Below are 21,449 nucleotides of genomic sequence, written 5' to 3' on the forward strand. Positions count from 1 at the left end.
GAATATCTTGTTCTGTTCAAGAAGCTGAGGCTGTTTGACCAGATCTCAGTTTTCAGGAGACTGGAAGCAGATTGCTCAGCTCAGCTCTTACTGCTTTGCTCAATTACAGCTATTTGGTGGTGGCACCAATAGTTTATTTCCTAGATAGCTGTGCAATATAAACTCTAAGAGGACTGAACTATTTCCACTGCACTAACTGTGTCTTTATTAAAACTAAGACATGAATAATTCTTCACCTTATCTGAACCTAGCTAGAGCCCACAAGTAACTTTGTGGCAACCAAGGACTATAGCTTGAGAGGGACTAAACAGTAAATGCTGCAACCTTGTTAAATCATGAAAAATTTATTTTCATTACATATACATGAAGGTAAAAGATTTCAGTCAATAGTGTTTTGAACAAGCATTTCTGACATGAGCCTGTTAGTGTAGCTAGGCTGAAACTTAATGCAAAGTTAGTGTTTTGCCTTTATTTAGTAATTCACTTTTAGTGTGTATATACAGAATTCATTTTCCTGTTAGAATACCAGAGACAGTAATATTGCAACATTTACATTCCTCATATAAAATGGAGTAATGTACATTTTCAACTTGGTGTAGATACATAAATATGTACAAAATAAACATTATTGTAATTAACATATTCAGACCATTAATTATTTAGCAACATCAAAAGCAGATGCACATAGATTTAAGTGAAAATGGTGAAAAACACCTTCATGACATTAGTGACCATTATTTGCATATATGAAGTAGTACAGATAAAGGCTTGCCTTTCAAGCCTTCTGTGGGCATCCAATAACTTTAGTAAAAAAACAAAACTAATTGAGAAGCATAAGATATATATATATATGTGTCATGATCAGATGGTTTACTAGGGTCCATCTTGATCACAAAAGGATAACAATGTAAAACATACACATTTGTTCAGAGCATAAAATATTGCACAAAAGCAACTTCTTTTGAGGAAAATAATTCCTGTGTTTGTGAACAGCAAAACTGCTTCTTACACATTAAAGAAATAATATATTTGCAGTTTCTAAACCAAAGAACATTCAGTAATACTGTCAAAACTGTCATCCATCAACTTCTTCCCAGCCTGTTTTATGGCAATGGTATGTCATTAGCAAGATTTGGCAAAGAGAGAAGGCAGATAGACAGTACTTGTATATATTTATCACAGGCCAGACCAAATCCAATAGTTACCTAAACCAACTGCTGGATGGTTTCAGTTCCCTCAAAATTTCAGCCTTAAAGAAATATGGAAGTCTTCAGTGCTAGTCACAGTGATAATCACACAGTAGTAGAGTAAGATTCTGTTCTTCTCTGCTTAGAAACCATCTTGTCTGAATTCCCAGTCTGAAGGGCACTTTCCTCAGTATCACTGTCACTGCTGTCTACGAGTGTGTGATCCAAAGACATCTGACCAGTCCTCCTGGGAAGATGAAAGTTCACCCCACTCTCCTGTATGGAGTTAGTTATAAAATCTTCATCAGAAGAATGAAATGATTCATCATCTCCTGTGAAATGGTTGACAATGTGAATCCCATCAAAAGTGGGTTGGTCTGAGGAGTTTCTCTGGCCTTTTAGACATTTGATCTGTTAGAAAAAGTGGAAGTTGACAGTTAATCACAGCTCAAGAGTCCAGCTATAAAAAACCCAAACAACAAAAACCAACCAACCAAACAAAAAAAAAAGTGCATTTTCAAGAAATGCCTCATTGAACTCTTACTGGATAAAATGAAAGATGAGAAAGTAGCACATTTGATGATCACTTCAAGTATTACAGTTTTAAGGCTTAATAATCAAGGTACCTAGAATCCATAATGAGAGATTCTGCTCTTACTGCATCTCTAAAATCCCCACAAGGATGGTTTCTATCTTCTAGAGAGGACTATTTGTTTTGACAGCACTTTTGGCCTTAACATTTTACTTTTACAGCTCCATTCTCTCTCATATTGCCTGATTTCTTACTTGAGAAAGCACCCCCTTCAATGAACAGGGACCCAAGTAAATATTGCCAGCTTCTCAGAGTCACAGAAAAAAATCCCCAAGAGTATGTTTAGTTCAGTCTACATTGTAACATTAAGTGTCTTAATTATCTAATTCAGATCCAATGACATTTCACATCAAATAATATGAGAGAAACATCTCTGCACAGCATAAAGAGATTGTAGTTGCAATTTTAAGAGAACATCAAACAAGACAAAAATTGTTGTCTGACCATGGACAGGTAACATTTTAATTCAACGTGCTGCAGAGTGATTCACTATTTCAACCATATATTCAAACTACTCAAAACTAAGACCCAAAGCACTAAAGTTTGGCAAGTCTCCTATTAATTTAATGAAAATATAACTGCAACTCATGGAAGACACTCTAGAGGTTGGTTTAGTGGTGTTGTTTGATCTAGAATTTAATTTTTGTTAGCTTTTAGTAGAAAATACCTCAGGGTCAGTTTGACAGTCTGAGATATTAAGATAAAAAATCCCAAGGATGCAGATAAATATTAAAAATGGATTATAGAACCTTCCTGATGTCACTCTAAAAGCTTAAAAGATGCACCTGGTGCTAATTTAGAAGCAGCTTTTTACAATAAGAGACCTGGAGAATAAAAGGAATAAAATGATGAAGAGTTTCTTTACCAAAATCTGTTTGATGTTTCAGAAATCGGAAGCAATATTCAACTGATATGTAAGAAGTGCTTGTATGTTCTCAGTATTGACACCAATAGGAGATTTTTACCTGTCCGTTTGGGGAAGAAGGAATCTCTGTACTTACCACGGGCTTGTGCAGAAGATGAGAATAAAAAAGGAGTTGAAAAAAGATCACAAGAGTCATAATCATGCTAGAAGCCATTAAATTGCATATTAGCATGTAAAAACTCCAACTTTTGATGTTATAGCAAAAAATCCCTGTTAGGATAACGGGTACATGATGTAGATCTAAACCTTTGTGGTTACTATGCATACTAACATTAGTTTTTTTCATTTTCTTCACATACACATAGGCTGCTGTTGTTTCATGAGGACTTTGTATAAATATAAGAAAAACAGAGCTCCACACTTGTACAGCAAGACTCATGATGCAAGCAAAACCAGCTTAGATAAAAAATAAATACACCTGGAATAGATAATTTTTACTACTTATATACCTAGATGCAGAAAGCCTGGTACATAAATTCTTGTGTTATTTAGAAATATTCTTGAAAATATCCTGCAATATGATCAGATTAGCTACCACATGAATTTTCCAAAACAGCTATCAATTTTAGTTACTAGGAAAATAAAACACAGAAACCCAACAATTTCTCTCCACCCTTACCACAGGAAAAAAAAGAACTGCTGTACAAGTGACTACAAACTTCATATTAGAGTAAGAAATTATATGCTTTTAGGTTTGTACAGTTAAGCCATTGGTTCACCTGAAATTATAAAGCTGATACTCAATGTTAGTTGTTTGGAACACTCAGCCAAGCCAATGACCTCAACTGTTTTCCTGAAGACTTAAACATGATACCTTTAGATGAAGTTATTTAGGTAACATGACAAAATCATGGTTTCACGGTTTTAGGCAGCAACTGTTCCAAATGGGAGTCTGTGGAAAATGCTGTTGGTGAAGATAATCATGAATAGACACAGCCTTTGCCAGTTCCTAAAGGGAGTCTCAGAAGACACTGTGTTATCTTTGTGCATCCTTTAGTTAGAATAACAAATCTCTGACTTTCTCTGCGCTTTTGATCTGCAGCTTTACACTTGCCTGCCTTTTTTCTTAAGCACTCCTCACGTGTAAGGGGAAACAGATTGCTGTGAAGAAACATAACATACTGCAGAGAATACACACTACACATTTATCAATGGTCATAGAGCTCCAGAATTTCTGTCTGCTTCAGGAATGGCCACCTCAGCCAGAACACTGTGGCATAGACCTTGTTTCTATTATGAGGATCAACAGGCTGGAGACCAACACTGCTGAAGAGGACAATGGGATCCTGACACAAGGATGGCTAACTCAAATCCACACCACCCCTGGGCAGTGAGGAAGGCTAACAGCATGCTAGGCTGCACTGACTAGGGCAAGTACACTTTCATAGTTGAAGATTGTTCAGAGGCCCTTCAACCTACTATTTGTTCAGGAGCATTTCTGAAGGAGTTTGATTATTTGGAATTTTTACTGCAACAAGAAGGCTTTATATGGCTTCTCAGAGTATTTGAAACAACTTGCAGACAGCCTGTACTCCAGTGCAATTAAATACCAGCAGCTAATGCCAGCGTAAAGCTTTAAAATTGAGGTTTCCAAAAATTAAGTTTTGTACTCTCATATAATTTTTACTTCTTTTAGAAGTGAGGCGCTACACTTCTAAAAGAAAAAGCAGTATATTTTTTCAAGGGAGGAACATTACTGTACTTTTGGCTCAGGGCAATGGTCCACCAGCCTAATACGGTGTCTCCAACAGTGACAACATGACGTTCATATTACCAAGCCTCCATTCACTTGGCCAGAAGCTGTTGTAGCGAATATGAGTGAAATCTTTTTCTAGCTGCTTCAGCATACGTATTATATACAGACCAGCCATCCCTGACTGATCATGTAATTTGCTGTGTACCTCCACATGCTCCTGTGGCAGTAAATTCCAGAAATTCCTTTATTTCTTTCAAACTAATCTACTTGTTTTAGTATCTGCCCCCAGATTCTAATAATGCACGAACAAGTGGTGAAAAGCAGTCCTGTGGTCATTATTCTCAAACTTAAATCATAGTACCTTCTTCAGTTTTCTCTCTAGAGCAGATGACTTCCAATCCATTTTAGCCTCTCATAAACAAGTGTTAAAGACAATCTTCATTCAGTTCCCTTTAACTTTCCTACAGACCTTCTTTAAATTCTCTACATCCATCTAGATACCAAGTGGCAATACAACTCCCTTTATTTGGTTTTTAATATACTTCCTATTAATGCCCAGTGTTGCCTTGTCTGATTTGGCTGGTGCTGCATGCTAAGCCAGCGTCAGAGGACTCAATACCAACTGAAAACATCTTTCCTGATTTGTAACTACCAATTCTAAGTTTGCCATTGTGTAGGTATGGCTTAGATTTTGCAATAGATGAACAACCACCTTATTCACACTGAAACTAATTTACTAACTTGTCAGCTTTTTAAGACAGACTTGAGATTCTTGTTGTCAGTGTTTTATTTGAACATGGGAAAAGAGCTTAAGGTAGGAACTAAAGCATCAGGCCAAGATCTTGCCATTCATCTAGCAAGCATATTGAGACAATGGGAAATCCAACTAAAGACTTGGAATGCAGGATGTGTGGATCCAACCCAAACACTCCCCCTTAACCCTAGTTCTACTCTATACTTATCCCTTAAGGAACTACAGCTACGTTGAGCAAAGTATGGACTTGCACCCTAGGGTCTCTTAGTTTCTCTTCTCTTTTATACAGTCGATATTGGTTAAAGGCTTTCAGTTTTGGGTCTGGCCTTCCTTCATGTGAAGGGAACTAGATCTTACTCCAACAAGTAACATTTAAAGGAACCTGGTTTTTACTGCTTCAGTTTGCAAGAACCTCAAATGTGATCTCCAAAAAAACAGGTCTGGTAAACCCCATGTGTTTTGTTTTAATTCTCAAATCCAGGCCATATTGTCTAGATTCTAGATGACTGCAACTTCAACCCAGTTTTCACTAAAACATATTCATGTGGTCTTTAGGACATTTCAAAGGGTTAATAACATTATGTGATCAAAATATATATCATTATTATCCCTTCAAAAGCCAGCTGAATCAAGAACAAAATCTTAATAACATGCACATTTATATACCTTCTTGTGTCTAAAGAATTCAGCATTTTAAAGACAAATTGTATGTCTACTGGTCAACACATGAAAAAACTGTACATACTCTTAACAGGTAACAATGTACTTCCACAAATATAGAAGAGCTGAGAAAAGGCTAACAATCAGATCCTTGAACCTTAAAATAAACTTTCTTACCTGATGCTGACTGCCTCATCAAGCCATGCATGAAGGAGAAACAGTAAAGAGAAATTTAGAAGTTTTAAGCAATTCAAAAGGTGTTCCATATTAAATCATAGAATCAAGCCTGAAGGGTGATAGTCAGTTGCAAGCAAGTTATATTTCTAAGTCCCTTTGGGTTTTTTGAGTAGGTAATAAGGTTAAACTTTCAAGTGGGACTTCGTGAAAGAGTTTGACTTAAGCTCTGGATAAAAATAAAACATTTTTATGTTGTAACCTGTGAGGTTTTAAGCTAGGAGTTCAGTGGTGAAAAGTGGAACAAAAATCCTACTGTCTGCTCCCTTTAAAAGGTTTCAATCAGTTATTAATTCTTGAAATTTACTCAATTCCAAATTGGTAAAGACTGGTTTTAACAAAGCCTGCCAATAAGTATTAAATCTAGTCACAGTAAGATAACCAAGAAATACACAAGTGAGATGGAAATGTGACCATTGCCTTGGGTGAATAAAACTGGTTTTGGCAGAAGGCAGTGTATAAATTTAAATGTTTATTTAAAGAATAAAGATCCTGAATTCTCAGTGCTTTTACTTGTAAGAAGAGGAATCTAAAAATCAGAGTTCCCTCTTTATTTGTTCTAACCTTAGTAACATCTGAAACTATTAATAAGATTTCCTACTTAAAACCCAAACATGATTCAAAAGAAAACTAGAATGCTGCTAAAAAAATGATCTAACCACATTTAGCTGAAGAAACAAGTCACAAGCATTTTCAAATACCTTTCCTATAATTTAAAAAACATTGCCAACATTGGCACCCTGAAAATAGAGATTTAGAAAATTACAAGTCAATAAAAAATCAGTTATGATGTATTAAATTTTAATCACATTTAACATGAATCAAAGCAAATTAATTGGAATTCTTAAAAATTCCTGAGACTGTCCACAGCATCTAATGGGATCCCTTATTCTACTTAACAGCTGACTGCTCCTTAGTGATGACTCTCCCATTGTAACAAGATGACTCCAGTTTAAGGCATACAGTAGTACACTGTCACTTCTTTAAAATCACTCCCACTAACTTCTTTTGGAAATATGCTTATCACAGCAAATCAAGTAAGTGGAGCATCTCCAACAGAATTAGTAGGAAATACGTTGCCATTAAGGACACAAATATCAGTCCAGACAAATATTACATCCAGCAGGTATTACAATGCAGAAGCCATTCTTCCCCTGTACTCAGCACTGGTTAGGCTGCACTTCAAGTGCGGTTTTCAGACCTGGGCCCCTCAGTTTAGGAGGGATGCTGAGATGCTCAGACACTTCCAGAGAAGGATGTGTCTGAGCCTGGTGAAAGGTCTAGAACACAAGCCCTATGAGGAGCAGCCATGGGCACTGGGGTTGTTAAGCCTGGACAGGAGGAGGCTTATCACTCTCTACAACTCCCTAAAAAGAGGCTATAGCAAGATAGGGTCTTCTCCCAGGCAACCAGCAACAGGACAAGAGGACAAAGTCTTAAGCTGTGCCAGGGGAAGTTTAGGCTGGACATCAGGAAAAAATGCTTCACTCAGAAAGAGTGTGGGCATTGGAATGGGCTGCCCAGGGAGGCGGCAGAGCCACTATCCCTGGAGGTGTTTAAGACTGGCTGCAGCAGTTAGTACCATGGTCTAGTTGATAAGGTGGTGTTAGGTCATAGATGGGACCTAACAGTCTCATTTCATGAGTATCATTTATCCACTTCTCACTTCTTCAAGCAACTGCAGCAAAATAACCTTGAAACTGGCAAGAGTAGCTCATCAGAAATCAGAGCAAGCAGTAAACTCCAGGCTGGATAATCCTACTGTGGGCCCAAGCCAGGATAGTGGTGAATGACAATATTAAATACCTGAACAGACATAGGCTCCTTCTTCTGCCTGTGCCAGTATGGCTGCTATTCTTAAAAGTTAAAAAACCCAGAGAGTCTCTGGACTGACTTTTTTTTCCCTTTTTCCATCTATAGTAGGCTTAAAAGCAACAGTCATGAGGTACTACAGCATTAATTGAATCTGCCCCACTCATCATTAGCTCCTTGGAAACCAAGATTGTGTATGTGATTAATTACTGAAGTCTCCTGTTTAAGGAAACTACTACCTTTGTTTTCGAAACATACTTTTAAAAGAATGACCAACATACTGCTGTACAACCTGAAATATTTATCTCAAATGAACTTTGCTGACCATACCACTAAAAAGAGATAAGTGTGTTGAAAGTGAAAAGCAAAAGAGCAGCAGAGAATTTCCATGACTGAGTAATTTCAGGCTTTGGGGTTTTTTTATCAGCATTTAAATATTTGGCTTCTGTTTTAAATTGCCAGCTTTCATAAGTCATATTCAGTCTTAAGAGTAATACAAAATGTATTACAAAATTCTTATAACTGTCAGGAAGCTTAAATAAATCTACAGAATAAAATCTAGTGGAGCTTACCTCCAGTTGTCCACATGCTTATTTCATACTGCTCTGAATGTACTCTTAAAACTCTTGACTCAAGTTTTTATAAAAAGTGGGTTTTTTCAACATTATAATTTTGAGAGTACTCGAGCTAAAATGAAATATGATGTTAAATTAAATGTATGTTGTAGATCAGTTTTACCATAGACAAGTCTGCTGCACTGTAAACGTGACAAAGACTAAAACCAGCAACAAGTGTTCAGACCAGAAGGTTTCCAGTGAATCAGAACAGGAAACCAATAAAGCGATCAATGGGAGGTCATGACTTTTTGATCACTGCACTACATGGTTAAGTATCTGGTTTTGATCTAGTGCAGTCTAATCAAGTTTAACTTTGAAGTTAGGTATCAAATATACAATTGAAATAGCAACAGCACTGAGGAATACCCAACTTAAATGTTATTTTGAAAAGAAGTCAGTATTTAGTAACTGTGTCAGGTTTTATTTCTTGAGGGAATTTTTGTAAGAGCTGACAGGTTTGTTGTAGTGAGACTAGGTGCAATTCCAAAGGAAGTTCCAGCATGACAGGCCTAGGAATTTTCCTTCTACCTACTAGCTAGTTATTTATAGAAAGTTCCCAGAAAGTCTTTCTACAAGAAGCTGTAATGGAAGTGTTTGTTTGGTGGGAGGACACAGCAACAAAAATATTTTAAAACAGAAGCGCAATCACACTTAATGTACTGCAATTACTACATTTAAGAAAACACCTAAATCTCAATACTCCTTTTCCCTACCATATGCATCTATAAATACAAATGTCACTGAAACCTCAAGTATTAACTAGAATGTACTGGCTGATAGAGACTGAAAATGCACCCATTACAGGCAACAGTTACAGGAAATGAGCATTTCACACTTTTACTCTGTCATTTAAAAGCAGGACTTAAACTCAGCATTTTTAAATGGACTAAGTAACATTTCTGCCCCTGATTGCAGAAACTACTTCCATCTGTGCTGGCTGTAACTCAAATTGATAAAAGAATTTTAGGAGGTGTTTCCACCATATTTCCACTGTTTGCCTGCTTATATTCAGATAAGCTTACAGAGACCTATAACAAACTAACATCTCCTGAGCTTATTTTCTCCTGGAGCTGGCACCTGTGTATGGGTGCTAATACACAGTTTTTGCAAGGAACAACTACTCAGATAAACCAGTAGAACTTCAATTCCTCCATTTTTCATCATTTTTCCTCATTTCTCCAAAATCAGATTTACAGGCAGAAAAACATGACAGACCCTGACATAGCTCTAATCAGTAAAGCAGACAGGTCACACAGCTTCAACAATCAAGAACATTATAATGCCATGATAAAGAAATAACTTTAATCAGTTTACTTGCTTTGGCAATCCATACAAAATTAAAAGGACACAGTGTAATTAATTATAGCTAGCTATATTTATCACTAATGCTGCAATCAAGAACTATTACACTGCTCAGCAAGACAGATCTGGAACTGTGATGTGTAGGATACAGTCAGGAAAAAGAAGGGAGAAAATGTTTATAAAAACAGCAATCACCAATCTTCATTTATTTTAGCACTGAATTCAATCTGTCACTAGTGGCAGTGAAACAGTTAAGATTCATACCAAAAACCATTGCCCTCATCCAAGTAAACAAAGTCATAGCTGTTCCATTTAAGGACTGACTACACCACTATCCTGGTTATATTGATCACATTCAGAGGTTTTCTTCACCCTCACGAGGGATGGAAAATATTTTGTTGATGGTGTTACTGGGGGGAAGGGAAAGGAATCAACCATATCTGACACAAAGATGATGACTCATGGAATGAAGCACCACCATTATGGAATCAATACTGTCATTTAGGGTAAATGTAACGTGTCTGTGTTAATTACACTGTGACCACTCAAAGTTAATTGAATTATTAAAATGATGGTTATAAAATACATAGAGAGTCCACTGTATATTGAAACTGCCTGTTGATTGCTTATTTAAGTGAGATAGTTTCTAAAGGTAGTTGCTTTATTAAGGACAATTAAATTGGAGAAAGCTACTGAATAATTAAATCTCCCAATCAGTTCAGTCTTTTAGTAATAATCTGGTATTATCAAGCCAGTATAACATCTCTAACTCTTTTATGGACAAGCTGAGTTAAAGGAATAAAGCAATTCACTTTTCTAAAGTATAGAGTATATATTTAAGTATCCTGTGTAGACAAAGCTGCTACATTAGATTGGGTGTTTGCAAACCACATGACCTCACAAACGCTATCTTATCACATCACAGGTTCCTCAGACTGACCACAACCACTTAAATCAGACTCTGCCAGCACAGACATTCTGTAACTTTGACACATACTAGTAAAGCAACTACATTTTTTAGCTGTCCTTGCAAGAGCTTTATTTGTGGGGAGGGAAAAATCTGATCATCTCTTGTCCAACTGTTCTTGCAAGATATGGTAAAAGAAAAGCACATGATTAATTGTGCTATAAACTTCCACCACAAGCTGAAATGCTTACTTTGTAAATCTGAGGGCTAACATATTTCCTTTCAGGGACAAGTCTTTTCTTATCAAGTAAGAAAACATTTATAAAGAGTCACATATTTTGAAAGCACTTGTCTAGTAAAAAAATCTATTAGAAGATGTTAATGTGACTCTAATCTAGATTGAGAAACAAGTGCTTTACAAGAGTTAATACAGGACTTTCAACCAACATTACTGAGAACTCTGAAGGGAAAACAATTGACTGAAGTAAAAATTGACTGGAATGAATCCTACAGATCTTAGCTGATTTTATCAAAGTGAGCAAGTAAAATGACAGTTTCCAAGAGACAAATGTAGCTGTGCTTGCACATGAAAAAGGAATAGTACTCGTCTTTCAGAAGAAATGGAGGGGTGGGAAATAACTTAGCAAGAGACTGAGTAAAAGAACATTATATCTAATTGCAAATATTACTGAAAGAAGATGAGACATTTTGGGCTTTGCTGGTTTTGCCTTAGTTCTGATAAAAGAAATGTGACCTATTTCTGCTCCTCAGGTACTTAAATGGTGATAAATTTGATCTTCTCTCATTCTCATTTGCACATATGATCTGATCCGCTGCTATCCGTCACTCTCTAAGTATGTCCTCAGAGAACTTGAAAAAATTTCTGGTCGGTTGAACTTCAACTAGAATTCACTTTCCCCAGCCACTCCTCATCTTCATTATGCAAAGCTATGTTACTTACTCCAAGTTATTTTCTCTGCTTCTGAATGCAGTCTAGTGGTGCATCAGATAAGAAAACATTTGATTTAGTAAGCATTGAATTTGACTCAATGGAAGGCGAATAATAAAATTAACAGAGGAAAGGAATATTGCTTCCCACTGGTATCCCATCATCAAGCCCAGATGCAATTATTATGAAAGAGACAGGAGCTAGGAATCTGCTAGAAGTGGCCAGCCCATCTTGTGCCACTCCAGTGGGCCACAAGCAGTATCTTAATTTTGCTCTCACCTATGGCCAATGCAGAAATCGTCATTTTGCAGCTTGTAAAGCATATCCTCATCTCTTCAGGGGACAACCTTGATCAGTCCGTGCTGGGGCCCAGAACCACTAACTGATTTAAGATTATTAGCTAACCATAAAAAATACAAGGAGAAAAAGCTTTAGAACACAGTTTACCTACCATATAAGTTTATGGTATTTAAGACTAAAGGAACCGTTGATGTGCTTTAGTATTTCATTCTGTGTACTATAGTGCATTGAATTTTATTTAATTTAAGTATTAATAGTGTGGTCCATATAGATGAATTTTTTTTTAATCCTTCACACTAATGAGCTACAAGTTCAGTTTCCCATCTCCATTTTAGTTTCAGCAGTGAAAGCCTAGAAACCTAATGCCACTTGCAAGATGTATCCTTAATTCAGCCATATAACCAATTACTCTGTTGGTCACAACTTATACATTATTTATCCTCCAAGTCATTACTTAAAGTGTCTTGAATTTTATTTACACAAGCAAAATCTTTTAAAAGCATAGTATTTAATCTCCAACTTTTATATCTCTTTTCATTAAGCCAATCTTAAAATGCTAGCTCACCAGGAGCATGATCAGACCAAGAGATAACACCTATATCAGAATCTTACTGACTGAATTAGGTTCTTTAGACATAATATCAGATCCATTCCTAGATAAATTATACCTATGTGGAAATGGAAGAGTAGTAAACTAATGCTCATTACTTCTTCAAAGAGCCATCAAGTTTTCAGATACTGAAATGGGAGACACCTTTAAAAACACCCCATTTTCTGTACTGTCAATATGCAAGAATTTAATCTCTAGAATTTCACTTTAGGGTACTATTACAAAGTCTTCTAAATGCCTGAAAATTATTTTGGCAGAATAGTTATGCTCCAGTTATTTGCCATCTTTTTCTTTTCCATCAGCCATGCTGAGATATCATTAATTGGACAAGTTGCAGTTTCCAAATGTTGGACCAGTGTGTCACACTAACATCAGAATTGTGGTTTTCATTCAAATATCCAACACCTGCATAAGATTTGCACATTATCCTTGCTTCTTCTCAGAATATTGCAACTAATTATTTGTCAAGAGGATATCTCACTAGAAAGAAACACGTTAGGCGGAATTTAGCTTTTAAGATGAAAACACCAAATCTATGTTTGAAATACTACAGTACATAAAGATAAAAACCTGAAATTTTACAGCAAAACAAACACATTAAAGGATTCCAAGAGCAACAAAAAATCACCTAACAGTATGACAAAGGCAAACTTTATAAAATTTCATGTGAAACAACTTAAGCACTTCAGTCCTAAATCACAAAGTCTGAAAGACTGGAAACCACTTGCTTTTGTCTCCAAAGGTGTCTTGTGGTCTGCCAGTGTAGTTTGTGGGTAAGCACATCAATTCTAATCTTTTGTACCACCCCTGTAATCTAGGTAACACATACAAGCCTTGCAACATCCAACAGGAAGCAGAAGCAGCTGCTGGGTAATATATATAAAGTGACTGCACATACAGAGAGGTAGTGCATGAAATGCAGAACTTCAGCAGTTTATAAATCATTTAATTCCACTCAGTCTGAATTTAAAGGAAAAGGTGGAAAACTACAAACAACCTCCTCCTTGTTTCTCTAGAATATGATTTGTGTTTAAAAGAATAACAGCTTGTTCAATAATCATAGTTTTTCTTAAGCATTCAAATTTACTTAATGGAAACTTGTAACAGGCCAAACTTCCAATGTATTCATTTCCACATAGCTTAACAGGTTTACTTCAGTACTACCTACTTAGTGATCTATTCTCTTCAACAGTAAAAATGTTCCACAGAAGTTGCTTTCACATAACATTTCTGTATCTAATCAAAGGCAACTTCTGTGACATGCTAGCATTCCTGGTGCAGCCTGAAAGTATCTAAGCACAGGACAACTTTAAAGGGTCTGTGTGCTCAAGCCATTTATGTCACATCAGTTAAAGCACATGAACTGGGAGGTCAAGTGACAGAGTAGACTGACCACTACACCTTATTTCTCCTGTGCCAAACCTAGGGCAGCCAAGCTTCGTACTTACTGACAAAGAGTAACAAAAGCTGCTTGACAGAAGCTGCAGCCTGTTGGGGCTGCACAATGAGAAGGTGTTGTAAGTTAAAATCCCACTAAGCTAGAAGTCAAGAATGCTGCAGAGATAGCTTTAAGAATGGGAGGGAAAAGGAGAAAGAAAGAAAATGCTAGGTGGAAAGAGTTCAATTAATGAAAAGAACAAATGGCAACTGGACACGAGATTCTGAGAAGGCAGAGTGTCTAAGGCTAGTACATACTGAAAGCTCTCAAAGTAGTTTACATCATGATGTCACGTTTGTGATGATCCTTGATGATTTCAGGTTTTCACAATAGTTTTAGCCTTCAACAATAAAGTCATAAGTCACAACCACCTAACAACTTTGTGCCAAATAAATCACAAACTCAGCCAATAAAGAGGAGAGGAAGTATAGCATTTAATATACAAGACTGATCACAAGATTAGCTACTGGCTAACTCGAAATACTTCAATCTGAGTGTCCTTTCATTACGCATCAGCTGTTCTTTGAATACTGATAGGTTGTGTAAAAGATTACAGGATAGCTGTCAGTAACCTTCTAGGGAAAGAGTATAAAACCAGATATGTTTACTAAAATTCAAAATGCAAGTAATAATTGATCTACATGTACTTGATTTTTGAGTGGAACTATGGTTGCATAGAGGAATTTAAGAATTAATTCACTATTTTACATAGCATTACAAATTATACTTTATATTCTAACCCATACTTGGTTGTTTAAATCAGTGTAAAGAGGTACATGTAAATAGATTTAAGACAATGTGCACAGAACCACAGAACTGTAAAGTTTGGAAAAGGCCTCTACAGAGTCCAACCATTAACCTAACATTGTAGTGTTCATCAGTAAAGCAGAAGTTTACAGAAGTCTAGAGCCTAATAGAGCAGAAGTTGACAACTTCTGGTTATAATGTTCTCAAAGCTCCAGATTTTGTCTGTTCTCCTGAAGTGTTCATCAACTACATGTTTAACACTTACTCTGAAGTAGTTAATATTCAACTCAGCTTACCATGCTTCAGAAATCCTCTGGTTAGGTATAAAAGGAATCAGGCAGGCAGCTTGTTAGAACAAGCCAAAAATCCAATAATTCCATTTATAGTTATTTTAAAGTGTTTGAATGGTAAGAAAAAAGGCATCTTTTTCTATTTAATTACCTTGTACATTTAATACTAGTGTGGCTCATCAGTTCAGTTTTGGGTGCCATACTACCAATTTCCAGTATGTGTAGTTTTATTCAATAACAGGAACAAAACTTGAATTTACCAAATAAGTGTTCTTATAATATTATTTCAAGACTGACTGTAGCATTACTATTCCTAGGTGAGTAATAAAAGCAGCTGAAATTTATCCTTTTGGCTGCAAGCTGCATTATTCTTAAGAAGCATGCAGAATTTTGAGCTCAGCAAAAGATGACCAAAATTAATTTGATTTTTCAGAAGTTTTGTTTATACTTACAAAAACTTCCAACCAATTGCACTTTGTAATCTGGATCCATTGATTAATTATTTGATACATCATGCAGAGTTCCAATACATAGCTGATTTACGTTATCACATTGGAATGAGTGAGAGAAATATCTGAATACTAAGGGCCAAACTTTTCTCGCCCTGAAAGCCTAGAGATGGTACAGCAGCAGCTTGTTGCACCTGTACTATAGCAAACTCCAATCCCCAACCCACCTTCTAGTGAAGAATTCACCTTTAGACACTGCTCAGTAATAGTGACTCTCTGCTGTCCTTATTGGTGTCCCTCTCTGATATTCTAGATTTCCCTCTGCCTGGCTACTAGTCTGGCTTGCAAACACTGATGAACAGGAGACCTTTCACAAGAATTCTGCAATTAGGATGGATCGTGCTGTTGCCACAGCTTGGTATCACTGCCATCTGATGGATGATATCATAGAATAGAATTAAAGAATATATAGCTCTTCCAGGCTCCACTGACACAGAAACATTTACATTCCTACTGCTGGCCAAAGGCACGAAATAGTGTTTATCCAAAGGCCAGAATATGGACTTAGTCAGCAGTTACTTGTATTCAATACAGGATTTGGTCATTATTTTGTTCCATCTTTCAAATGGAGAACCTGCAACTTTTCTGGTGTAAAAATCTGTAAAAATGCAGTGCCGGAGAGGGAAAAAAAGTTAAATATGCAGAATCAACATTGATGGCCATGCCAAGACACTGCACCTTGTTTCACACATATCTGTCCCACCCCTACCTTAAATTATAAGTTTTGCTTTAATTAACATTTGCATTTATGTGCAGTTTAAAGTTATACAATTGCAATGTATTAGAAGGTAACCTTACAGTCACCAAGAGCTCTGTTCCTTTTCCAGTGCCTTTCACATGCTAACCAGTTGGGAGATTGTGGTCAGCATGTCACATACACCATCACCCTATCTTCAGGAAGATGCATTTGCAAACGTGTAACGTTTCTTTTAGCTTTTGCAGAAGTAGAATCAGAAAGCAGCTAGCCAAAAAACAAAGAACGTGGCCATTAATGGATGTATGCATGAAGACACTTCAGTGCAGATTTAAGGAAGTTGTTTATTTAACTAGCATTGACTAATTATACTTCTAACATTTAGCAGTTGAGAGCGAACATTTTTGTCTCTTCCTGTTGCCATTTTCTTCAGATTTTGCTTTTTGAGGAAACACTGCAGGAAACACTGCTTTCCCTCTTAAGATTTGATTTAAAAACTAGACAAATAAATAGGTAACAGTAAGTGGGAAAGGGAAAAATAAGTCATTAGTAAACAAAGTCTTCTGGGCCTGAATATAGTCTGTGTAAAAAGCATGCAAAATGCTGCCAAGGTAGCACATGTCTATTACACAGAGTTTCATAAAATCATAGAATGACTAGTCAGAAAATATCTGTAAAATCATCAAGTCAAACCATTTCTTCATACTGTTCCTATATATCCTGGAATTATTTCCTTCCTATAGTGTTTACCTAGCTTGGATATTAAAAATTTAGCCACCACAAAGAACATATCTGGAAACGGAATGCTCTTCTATATGGAATTACCCAAACTCTGCTATTGTTGAAATTCATGCTCTTCACAGCATTTCCTTTCTGCAACTGAAATGCTGATAAAGATTTGACTAGAATGAACTGAACCAGGAAATCACTGGTATTACTTAGAATTATCATTATTCTGTGAGCTTATGAACATCATCTCTCATCTTCTTTCCAACCTGTTCACATTACCTTATACACATTAAAGATGTACGATATTGCCTGCCTTTATGACAATTCAGTTGCTCAGCCAGGCATATAACAGATGATTTGTATAGAGAAAATTATGAAAATTCTACTTTTCCCCCAAAGCAGTGTTTCTTACCTTTAAAACCTACAGTGAACAGAGGAAAAAGTTAGTACAGTGCCTTATTTTGCTCATAATGCAAAAATACACTAAATATCTGGCTTTCTGGGAATTCTTCAAGAAAGCAACAAAGAAAATTAATTAGAGTGCTTTAATGGAGAAAGCCAGGTTATTGATTTTTAAATCGGTTTTTAAGTGAGCCTAATGATTAGTAAAGGTGCTGGACTGATGACCCTAGAGACTATGCTCCATCTATTGCATAGTGATCTATAGCACAGACAACATTCCAAGATCCTCAACTGTGTTATAAGTCTCAAGGGGTTGATCCTAAAAGCTTGGATCTACCCAGATTGTTATGAAAACAGTATCTACGCTTAAAGAAAGGATGTGTTTATTTAATAAAAGCAAAAAGGCAACAAACAATTAGGTTGAATTGCTTTTCAATCTATGGTTTTAAGCAACACTCTCAGAGCTGTGTATGAAAAGGCTAGAAAGAGACTCTACTGCAAAGATGACCAGGCATTTTGCACATGATGGAGTATTAGGTAAAGACCTTACTTCACAATGCAGCATGAACTGAAATGAGCCAGTGAGCACAGGAGTTACATAAGCCATTTCGGTTTCAAGACCTTCTGATCTTTTTAACTAACAGCAAGTTGCTACAACTATTAGAGTAAGGAAGTCTGAAGACAGACATTTCATAGATTGAAGGTTTTGGCAGTTTAAAAGTTAAAAATCTGTTAACTGATATTAAGCAAGCATCCTTTCTTTTTTTTTTTTTTAAAGCAATCTCAGTATACAACCACATAAAATTTGTCCTTGCAACAGCAAGAACCAGAAAATTTACACATGAATTCTTCTACTTGCACAAGTGAGGTTTAGCTTCTAACTATAGTGGCCTTAATAGCTGCAGCAAATAAAGACATCAAGGGGCTTATTTTCATATATGCAGTTCCAAATGGAGTAAATGCAACATGAATATGATCAATTCATGAAATTAAGGAAAAAGTCAAGATGGAACACAAATGCCAATCTCATTTAATGTCAAATCACAAAACTAATCACTATTTTGTTCTCTTACATTCCAAGATAAAGGCAAGATTCATGTATAAGGGTTTTATTGCATTCATTTAAAATAATGTACTTCAGCAAAAACAGGTACTGAGGATGTAATAACTATTAAATAAGCAAAACCTGCCACAGGTGAAAGGACAAAAGGTACAAGTGATCAGAGACTATATAATATCACTCACCTCATGATGCAGCTCAGCTATCTGATCTTTCAGTTCTCTGATATACTGGTTAGAATCAGATTTATTAAGCTGCCCTTGAATTTTTCCTTCTTCTTTCTGTTTTGGTTAAAAAAAAGAAATCATATTCAAATTATTCAAAGATCTAGTATATTAAAAATCTTATTTTAACTGTCTGCAGATTTTTGTCATGAACTGAAGGTATTCCCAGACACCACCCAGCACTTTTCATTTGGTTGAAGTTACAGCAGGTATCTAGACATGACTATAGCCCATTTTACTGAAGTTTTAATTACACTTGAAGAAAGCAAACAGTTTACTTTAACAGTCAAATTGAAAGTCATTAGCAAAGAGAGGTTAAATACCTTTTAGAATGAAAAGTGTTAACTGTTGATCAAAGGATAAGACAAAAAGCTTTAATGGAGAGGTTCCTTTAAAATATCCCTCTGAAATATAAACCCCAGGACAAAACTATGAGGAGAGATAACATACTACCTTCCAAACCCTTTTGCTGGATGAAGAGAACAATCTAGAACACTGTCAGTATAGGCAATATCGAAGCACTATCTCTTTTTTTCAGGCTTTTTCTTGCAGTGAGGTATGCATTACAAAATTACTCAAAAAATAATTTTGCCATAATCACCATTAATTCCCACAGTCTGTAACAAGAACAAGATCCTTTAATGCATATTTCCATACTGAACCTAATCTCCAAGGTAACCTATGGCCAAATTCACACACATACACAAAACTAGCATTAATATTAACAATACTTCCTGCCCTAAATTTATTTAAAATATCTAAATGCAGTCTGACCCCATCATCTCTCTCTACAAGAATGACTACTGGCCTATGAAACAAAAGCAACATAACCTGCAGACTAAAAATACATCAGCATATGAAAAAAAAAATCTTCCTTGCTGTCAGACACTAAGATTACACACAATGATTCTGACCTGATCTCTTGAGGTAGCAGGAATATATGGGAGAAATTATTAAGCCCTTTCCCTCTGCTTGAAACCTTGACTTTCCCATTTAAGCCTCTTACTCTATGGACTCTACTATGTCACAGCACACTCTGCAATCAAAATGCAACAGTAAAGCAAAGTTTTAGCAGAAGTAGATCAGAGGCGCCATAGCCCTTCTAAAACAGAAGTGTAAAAACCAGCTGAGCTTAGGTAGAAACTGGGTGCACAAGGGGCTGTGAAACAGGCACTGCCAAGGTCAGTCTGTATAAACTTACAGCAGAAGCAGTAACATTTAGCAGGTTGGGTATGGCACAAAAACAGCTGAAAGCTGTTTGCATAGATCATATTGGAATTCCACACTTCCATTACATTTAAGTGGTGTTACGGTTACTTTTTATTCTAGGAATAACACTGTGAAGTCAATGCAGATATTCCAGAATAATTGTGTGTATTTGCTCATGGAAGAGCCGGCTATAGCTACAGTCAGAGCTGAATGGAAGGCATAAGCCTGGCTTGCAAGATGGCATTATTTCTGAAAGGCAAGTAAGTTTCAGTTTTCCTTTCAGAACTACAGATTTTGTAGAGCTAGCAATTCACCAAAAAAAAAAAAAAAAAAAAAAAAAAAAAAAAAAAAAAAAAAGTAACCCTACAATGGCATTTTCTACAAACACACTTTTAAGAAGGTCACGCTGTAACTTCCTCTTGCAACATTCAAATTGCAAGTGATCAGAAGCTGATCCTTTTAACTCGCTGATAAAAAAAATCATCTTCCTAATTAAATAATTCCATGTTCCGTGGGCTACCTAGTCTGTCTACAGTGGATAAATTGGAAGGATGACATAGAAAAAAACTACGACAAGATATCAGAGTCTTCTTTACAGCTGCTGCTCATCCCTGACCAACAGAAAAGTATAGTCTACTAAGTTGATCATATCAGTGTCTTTTAAAGATTCTTATGCAAGTGTGGTAGCAAACCACCATAAAACATGCAGGAGTCAGACACCACAGCATTAAAATATATTTTAATTTCTATCAAAATAATCTAATTTAGAGAATAAATGATAGACAGCTGAAAGCTTACTTATCTAATGGACAAAAAAGGCCTTCAAAGTTTTATCTGTCATATTATGATTTTTATGCTACCCAATGTTTTTAATACTGTGAAATGAGACTGATCTTTCTCATCAATACATACATTTTTATAAAAGTACAAAGTATTACCATGATCTTCCAAATTGTTTCACCTTCCAGTGACATTTCATGTTAGATCTTAATGCAAATAATTCCTACCTTCTGATGAGCATTCATTAATCAAAGGCAAATTTGAATGTGAGGAACTTAAATTTGGTAGTAATATTCTTTAACAGTAGTTTTTCATTAGGGGAGCTTGACACCACCACCCTTCAGCTTCCTTTTCTCCAAACTAAATCGAGCCCAAAATACTAGGCCACTCCTCACAGGACTTTCTTTTCAGCCCTTTCACCAGCTTTTTACCCTCTGGACACATTCAAGGGCCTTCACATCCTTCTGAAATAGTGGAGACCAGGACTGCAAACAGTAGTCAAGGTGAAGCCATACTATCAGTTACTACACAGATGCACTGACATAAGAAAAATTAAATTGCTTTCATGCAGTTTAATTTCATTTAATGCTTCTTATTGTGGCATTTACTTTAGTAGGAACTGGACATTTAACTCTGCATTGCTTGCATACTGTGCTTGAATAGTTTTGGACTACTGTGCTTGAGCAGCTCTGTACTTCTGAGGAAAGCACTCAAATCAACAGTATGGGTTCAAAACTGAATGTTAAGACTCCACTTACAATTTAGAAGTCTTTAAGGTATAAATGTCACACCTTTTAAAAGAGAATAGCATAAGTAATTAAT

General features: G+C 36.1%; 1 protein-coding gene across 7 annotated transcripts in view; it reads right to left on the reverse strand.

Annotated features, from left to right (window-relative positions):
* Positions 1-325: 325 nt before the first annotated feature.
* EVI5 (ecotropic viral integration site 5) overlaps positions 326-21,449 on the reverse strand; it is a 70,203-nt gene continuing 49,079 nt past the window's right edge. For all 7 annotated transcript variants that reach the window (XM_059854234.1, XM_059854233.1, XM_059854232.1 and 4 more), the window contains 2 exons: positions 18,600-18,695; positions 326-1,598 (listed from right to left, as the gene is read on the reverse strand). In XM_059854234.1, the coding sequence (XP_059710217.1) occupies positions 1,293-1,598; positions 18,600-18,695 (402 nt within the window). In that variant the 3' untranslated portion in view covers positions 326-1,292. The remainder of the gene's footprint in view (positions 1,599-18,599; positions 18,696-21,449) is intronic.

This window comes from Haemorhous mexicanus, chromosome 9 (assembly GCF_027477595.1).
Source record: "Haemorhous mexicanus isolate bHaeMex1 chromosome 9, bHaeMex1.pri, whole genome shotgun sequence".
NCBI lineage: Eukaryota > Metazoa > Chordata > Aves > Passeriformes > Fringillidae > Haemorhous > Haemorhous mexicanus.